The sequence below is a fragment of the Phalaenopsis equestris genome, unplaced genomic scaffold (assembly GCF_001263595.1).
Source record: "Phalaenopsis equestris unplaced genomic scaffold, ASM126359v1 Scaffold000343, whole genome shotgun sequence".
Taxonomy (NCBI): Eukaryota; Viridiplantae; Streptophyta; class Magnoliopsida; order Asparagales; family Orchidaceae; genus Phalaenopsis; species Phalaenopsis equestris.
The window spans coordinates 255,969-264,209 of record NW_018164785.1 but is presented as its reverse complement, the minus strand read 5'-3'; the positions used below and the strand labels follow the sequence as shown (position 1 = coordinate 264,209).

Genomic DNA, 8,241 nt, shown 5'->3' with positions numbered 1-8,241 from the left:
GGGTTTATATATATATATATATATACACATATATCATACATACAAATATATAATAGAAGGGATCGATACTCTATCGTCATAAAAATTGGACATAATTGTTTTCCAGCTATGATTAATTATTCTCCGAAGTGATGGAGATTTTTATTTTTCTTTTGAAATATTTATGTAATTTGATTACCTGCCAAAACCAGTTTTAAAGCCATCTTTTTTAATTAAGATTCAGATAAATTTATCGAATTTTATGAGTTGTTTAGCTGTTCATTTTTCTTTAACAAACAGATTTTAGAAACTTTGATAATATTATCTATGTAGATTATGTATTATTTTACTTTTGGTAAGCTATTTAGTGTTATCAATATGATTTTCCCTATTTATATTTGCTGATCAATGCCCTTTTTTAGTCAACTTTGGCATCATCCTATAGACTAGTTTCCTCATTTCTTGGTTTACTTCATTCATGACTCTTCTTATTTTATCTGTAAGTTTCTTTATGTGTTTTAATTTTATGCTGGGTGGTTTTTCTTGAGGTTTGCATTGCAATTTTACTAAATGATCTGAATAGTTAAGCATATTAATAAAATTAATATTTCAAACACTGACATATAATCTATGAATATTAATTGTTTAGCGGTAACTCGAAAGATGAACCTGGTGCAATTGTCTGCCGTGTTGCTCAATCGTTTCTGCGTATTGGTTCATTCCAAATTCATGCATTCAGGGGCAAAGAAGACCTTGATATTATACGCACTTTAGCAGACTATACCATTCGCCATCATTTTCCTCATCTTGAAAAGATGAGCAAAAGTGAGGATATTTCTTTTGGAGCTGGTCTAGAAGGATCTCCAGCTGTGGACTTGACGTCTAACAAGTATGCAGGTAGCATTCCTTATAAACTTAGTTATGTCCGTAACCAAGCCTAAAATAGTTAGCAAAAGGGCAAAGCTGATGACGATGATGTGTGTATCTAGGACCTTGTACTTACCAAAATCTATATGTTATTTTCATGAATCTTACTAGCTTGGTCGGTTGAAGTTGCGGAGCTTACCGCTTCCCTGATTGCCGGATGGCAGGGAGTTGGCTTCACTCATGGTGTGCTGAACACTGATAACATGAGCATACTGGGGTTAACAATAGATTATGGCCCTTTTGGTTTCCTGGATGCTTTTGATCCAAGCTATACCCCTAATACCACTGATCTCCCGGGAAGAAGGTATTGTTTTGCAAATCAGCCGGATGTTGGCTTATGGAATATTGCACAATTCACTGCAACATTGTCAGCTGCAAATTTGATCAACCAAGAGGAAGTAAACTATGCTATGGAGAGGTGATATGTTCTTTACGCTTTGCTGATATTTGATCTCTAATTTGTTTTGATTTGGAGTTTGAGTTCATCTATTTTGTTCAGATATGGAATAAAATTTATGGACCAGTATCAGTCTATAATGACCAGGAAACTTGGTCTAACCAAGTATAACAAACATTTGATTAGTAAGCTTCTCAACAACATGGCTGTTGATAAAGTTGACTACACAAATTTCTTTCGTCTACTTTCAAATATCAAAGCAGATCCCAAGGTTCCTGAAGATGAGCTTCTCATTCCTCTCAAAGCTGTGCTGTTAGATATAGGCAATGAGAGAAAGGAAGCTTGGATAAGCTGGATGCAGACCTATATTGAGGAGGTATGATTTCAGGAGTGTGAATGTCATCTTCGTTTTTGTGTTTTATTTTTTGTTTGTTTAACCTGTTGAAGAAGCTGCTATTTTTTGCTGCTTCGACAACAACAAAAACAAGCTTTTATCCCACTAAGTGGGGCCGGCTACATCAATCTTTTTTCTCTATTGCGTCCTATTGAGTATCATATTTTCTTTTAATTCTAATGAATTAAGATTATTTTTTATACTATATGCCCAAGTCTTTCTAGGTCTACCTCTGTTTTTCTTAACATAAGTCGAATTTAAAGCATCTACTCTCTTAACACAATGATCTAAAAGATTTATGTCATGCTTTTTCAATAAATTTTATGCTGGTTGTCAACTACCTAACGTAACCCTCCACTTTTAACATCGAAGGCATGGGACCCAACAATGATAGTGTTAAATTCTTCGTTGCGTCAAACAATTCTATTCCTCTATTGTTTTAATAGACTACTCAAGCCTGCAATCCTAAGAGGGGTAGTTTTATGTTCTTTTTTGGTTTTTATATACCAAATTTGAATTGAGAAATATTTGAAGATCTTGACGTGATGGGGAACGAGCAAAAGGTAATTGCAGGATGCTATAAATACTATATTAAGATCTATGTAATGGCTTTTCAGAAGTAAAGACCAAATGGTTTCAGATGTAATGAACATATAAATTAGGAACTTATGGAGATGTTGTACACGTTTGGACCTTATAGTAGTGAGTTTTGTAATGTGAAAATATATTTAAAGAGACAAAAGGAGGGGGATAATATAGTGCTAGCGTGTTCTACTTTTTATTTTATTTATGTTCTATTTTTCACCATAAAGAAAGAGGGAGGAAATGAGCATGAGAAATGTTCCGCTAAGCTTGATTTTTGGGATCTTTTATGATGATTTGGTTGCTCATCAAATATTTAGTTTTTTTTTATTATTTTTTGTTATGATTAGTTCATAGATAGTTCGTATGATGTCTATTTTATTGTATAATTTATTTTATGGGAAAGTTCAACTTTGTATTTTGTATGTGACGATTGAATTGAATGGGGAAAGTCATATTTAGTAACTGTAGTAATATTAGGACTCCTATAATATGCATGTTTTATTTTAGTACTTTATTTGATGTGTAGTCTAGACATCATAAAGTTTATCACAAGTCAATATTTAAATATTTTGTTTTCATTTGGATTAGAACAGTTTTATTTCACAATAGTACTGAAGCCTTATCTCTATTAAAACATGAGCCACTTGCGTTTATCAGTATTGTTTTCTGGCCAGTATTTGACTGAAGTCACAGGTTAATTCACGCAATGGCATCCCTTATTTTTCCAATGCAGGGATAAATATATTTGGGAGAGTGGGGTATGGAGGGGGAATTTAATATTTGACTGAAGTCACAGTTTTATATTTTTGGGAGAGTGGGGTATGGAGGGGGAATTTAATCGCAGACGCAAATACATTGTATATGCAAAGCCGTGAACCCACGATCTTTTGGTTCAAAGACTAAGCTCTCAACCAACAGGCTAAGATGGCATATTTTTCCGTTGACTTGAGCTACAAAAATGTTTTTCTTTGCGGGAGATTTACATTAATAATTATTCATTTACATGTCTAATAGCTCGGCCTTTATATTTTGCTTATATGACTTTTTCTAATTCTAAAATGACAAAATTATCACTGACATTAACCTCATCTACTGAGAAACACCATTTTACTTATATTTTTTGCTGTTGTGTTGTCACTCTTGTGCTACATAAATAAATATGTAAATATAGATTTTAAATATGTAAATATATAAGAATTCATGGTCGGTATGTAAATCCCCAAGTTTCTAATTGGTCAAACTGCAACTTTTGTTGCCTTTGCCTTGTGCTACAAAACTTCAAAACATCAAATATCTACGGAAGGCCACCAGTTTTTATGAAATCTCATTTTGATCAAACTAAATGCTTCTTTTATCATTATCATGAAGCTATAATGTTCTTGTTATCAATTCTTCCTATAACACTCTCTCATATGTTGCTCATAGTTGTAGAAAGTAGTCATGCAATGTAATTTGATTGCAGAAGCTCCCTAATTTAACATCACCTTCTGTTTTTTTTTTTTTTTTCTTTGTGTGCATTATTTAGTTGGTCGCTAGCGGCATCCCAGATGAGCAGAGGAAAGCTGCCATGAACTCTGTGAATCCAAGATATATCCTTAGGAATTATCTATGCCAGACAGCTATTGATTCAGCTGAGCAAGGAGACTACGACGAGGTTCGCCGTCTTCTTAAAGTGATGGAAAGCCCTTATGATGAACAACCAGGAATGGAGAAATATGCGAGGTTGCCGCCTGCATGGGCTTATCGCCCCGGTGTCTGTATGCTTTCTTGTTCCTCTTGAGACTGTCTAGTTTATGCTGTAATGCTGTACAAAATTTATCATTATGCACACAAAATCTTATAATATGTTTAATCCAGAACTATCTTCATTACAAATTAGGTGAAGATCACGGCAGTTTTCTGAGAACATCTTGTATCCGGTGAGATTTTCTCCTGTTAAATAAATGAGTTTGCAGTTGTTTCAGAATTAAAGAGAGTCGTCTTAGATGGTTTGGTCACATTAAACGTCGACCATCTGATGATCCGATTAGAAGAGTAGATGTTTTAGATTCGACTTATGTTAAGAAAGACAGAGGTAGATCTAGGATGACTTGGGCTTTATTGTATAAAAATTGTATAAAAAAAATGATCTTAATTTCGTAGAATTAAATGAAAATATGATTCTAAATAGGATCTAATGGAGAAAAAGGATTCTTGTAGCCGACCCACGTAGTGGGATAAAGGTTTTGTTATTGTTTTTGTTGCCGTTGTTTCAAAATTAGATTACGTGTTATTCTCGTTCTGTATCGGCTTGAGACCCAACAAACTTATTTTGGTTTTAGACCGGCGGACATCCTTTTTTCACATTTTGCTGTAGAAAAGACCTTTTTGCAGGATAGGGTGATATGAATTAATGGCTGCAACTAGGGGTGTAAACGAGCCGAACACGAGCGAGCCAAGCTCAGCTCGTGTTAGGCTCGTTTATATTTCGAGCTCAAAAAATGTGTTCGTGTTTGGCTCGTTTGCTTAACGAGCCGAACACGAGCTGTTGACGAACAAAGAGTACTTTTAACAATCCTAATCATGTAGTTATAACAATAAGAGTTTGAGCTAGATTTAAAAATTATTATTTATATTAAAACATCATTTGAATCTAATTTAATAATTTTTATTTTATTTTCTTAATCAATATTTTAATTGATTGTAAATTTTTGTAGCCTTGTAGTCAATTAGTTTTTTTTTAAATACTACTTTATATATATATATATATATATATATATAAACTTGATGAGTAGTATTTCGAGTCAAATACATACTTGATGAGTAGTATTTCGAGCCAAAACGAGCCGAACACGAACGAACACTTCTTAGTTCGTGTTCGGCTCATTAACTTATCAAAAGAAATTAACGAGCCGAACACGAGTTTCTTAACAAGCCGAACACGAGCTGTTCGCGAACAACGAGCTGTTTTGACAGTCCTAGCTGCAAGTTTTGTCTTTTGGCTCGTGATAGAATTACTTCTTTTTATTTGATCAATATGAAAAAGGAAATATAGCTCTTTCAGTAGTTATTTGCAGCGGAGATTTTTATGAAATAGTAGAATTTAATGATATTTTTTCATGTTAATTTAGAGATTTTAGTTCACACGCATTAAAAGAGTACAGGTTTTATGTGCAACGTTGATGGGGGGTTTGGATGCAATATGCCTTCTAGATAGTTTAGGGTATAAAAATGTCTAATGAATATGAACATTAAATATAATGTAGGAGTGTGATAGTGGGGTTGACAATCATAATTTTTCTTGTTTTGTTATTAGAAATATCACGACCCGGCCTGAGATTTGGAATTAATTAAGACGGGGGACATATAATCGGACGGTGGAAAATAAATTATTATATTAATTTATTATTTAACAAATGAAAGATTCGCTAATTAAATTAAATTAAAACATTGAAATTAGATTTATCTCGTTACTGGCTGTCTGCGTCAACTATAAATGTTTTCTCTTTTATCGCTCATCATTTAATCAATCCATTTAATCTGAAAAGATAGTTAAAACAACTGTGAGCTAAACGAACCAATGAATACTGATACTCTTAGACTACAACAATACAATGAAAAAGAACAATATGCATGTTGGTTAAGCTTCATTATGAATGAATATATAAATTTTTAACCTACTATTCAAAGTTTTTATATCAATATCTTATAATACCATTTCATATCTATAGAACTGTCACGAGAGTGCCGTTTAAAAAAAAAGACATCAATATTAATATGATTTTTCATTTACGTGCACGAGTACATTTATGTTTCCTCACAAGTACCATCAAACGGTGACTCCATCATATTCAGTCATGCACATACAAGCAGTCAACATAAGCGTATGTATTCACCGCATTCAATTCCACTTACTATATAAAATATACACTAAATGCATGAGTAAATAACTACCATAATCACAACAATATGATCAACAAAGAAAAGAACATCTCAATCAGAATAAAACACCCATAAATATCATCAACTGCAAACATATTTGAGTAAAAAATAAACTATTATTATACTTTAAAAGTATGAGTACTCATATTAATTTCAAATGATTTTCTTTACTTTTAGACTTTGTCACCGCATCTAAGTTACCACCTATAAAATATTCAAGTTACTATTTTATTATTATTATTAATTTAATTAACAAATTTCATTATTAAGATTGCAATACCTAAACTTTAGATTTGAAATTAAACTTTAATAATTGTATTACTTTAAAATTTTATTAAATAATTTATAATATACAATATATGTAATTTAAAACCATTACCTCTCCAAACTCTTGGCCCGACTCGGCTCCGCACGCTCCGCCCCTTCCCCCTTTCCTTTCTTCTCGAATACTATGCTAGAAGGTTCGTCTCTTGCACAACTTCTCTCTTTTGTTCGACACTTGGTTAGGGCACAATGGAAGCTCCTCTTTCGTCGTCCTCTTCGACTTGGCTTGATAGTAGCACTATCGTCTGCTCCAGAGTTCGGCTCCCACACACGAGCCTTCTTCCTCTTGCTTACTCTTCCTCTGCACAACGACCTCGCTGACTTCTCTTCACGTGTCATTCTCAGGTAAGTGGGCATCTGACTTATGTACGCAAAAAAAAAAAATCACTTCTTCAACTTCTCGATCTCGTTCCTCTCTCCCCCCTGTTTCGTTTGCCCGACCTCGTGCTTCTTTTCCTTCACTATTTAGTTTCTTGACTGCCCGCTTCCTCATCCCGACTCCTCGCTTCTTATCTCCTTCGGCTTTGTGTTTCTTCTCTCGGGTAAGCATATTGTTACAATCTTTCTCACTTATAAAAATTTAATCCTGAAAATTTATAAACAAACCTTAAACGGATCAATATTATTTATTAATGAAATTAGAGTTCATTGGTTAAGATGAAGGTAAAGACTCGATATAAGACAACTTATATATACGTCGGAATACATAACTACTGAATCACGAAAACATGCCAAGAAAACAAATCATACTCGCCACCATCAACAACAATAAGTTCTGCATTCTCACTATGAGTAAGGGAATATACTCGAGGTAGAACAGGTTCCCTTGGTTGACCTTGAGTAAGAGCTGAAGCTGTAGACTCTATCTTTTTCTACCTGCCTGCGAACTTCTGTGAAGAAGTTCCGCCTGATTTCTAATTTTTGACGCTCTTCGGAGAATACCTTGTTATATGACCAAGTTGACTGGCACCAATAGCAATTGTTAGAGCCCATCATACATTATCCTTTATGCTGTCTTCCACATTTAGCACAAGTGACTCTAGTACCCTGAGTTGTGCCTATGCTAACACCTCCCAAATTATTCTTGGACTTTTCTCATTAGATCTTTTTGAGTGACCTACATGTTCTTCTGTAGTTTTTCACTTCTGTATCTTGTTACGCTTCTAAGTAAACTAATAGGCAATCTCTACTATTTTAGCTCGTTCACTATGAGTATTTATCTATTCCCAAATGTACTAACGACTCTCTGATAGAATCCTTTAATCTGAAAGAAATCTATAGCACTTTTTTTTTTTTTTTTGAGTAGCGACTAGTTGTGGTGCATATCTTGACACTACAGTGAACTCTACTTCGTACTGCATGATTGTCTTCTCTCATTGCCTCAATTTGATGAGCCTGACCTGCATTTTTCTTCGAGCGAATAGGGGTACAAATCTTTCTCTGAATAGCTTCATGAATTCCGCCCAAATAACTATCGTGTTGTGTAAGTTCCCTAACATATCCTATGTTGCCCACGCCATCACCTTTCGGCTTCACCATCCATCATAAACATCGCAAACAATACTCTTCTTTCATCCGAACAAGTCATGTTATCTAGTATTTTCTCTATCCTAGTTAACCAGCATCGATTGGGTCATGACATAAATTATAAGTGACAATCATAAGCAGATCTTCTCCTTATCCCCTCAAATGAGTTTAGTTCCCTAAATCAAGT

General features: G+C 34.0%; 1 protein-coding gene across 1 annotated transcript in view; it reads left to right on the top strand.

Annotated features, from left to right (window-relative positions):
- The window catches only part of LOC110025945 (UPF0061 protein azo1574), a 7,152-nt gene extending 3,043 nt beyond the window's left edge, over positions 1–4,109 (top strand). Inside the window, exons 5-8 of the mRNA XM_020726645.1 lie at positions 629–876; positions 1,018–1,324; positions 1,406–1,679; positions 3,808–4,109. Of these exons, the coding sequence (XP_020582304.1) occupies positions 629–876; positions 1,018–1,324; positions 1,406–1,679; positions 3,808–4,062 (1,084 nt within the window). The 3' untranslated portion in view covers positions 4,063–4,109. The remainder of the gene's footprint in view (positions 1–628; positions 877–1,017; positions 1,325–1,405; positions 1,680–3,807) is intronic.
- Positions 4,110–8,241: the final 4,132 nt, after the last annotated feature.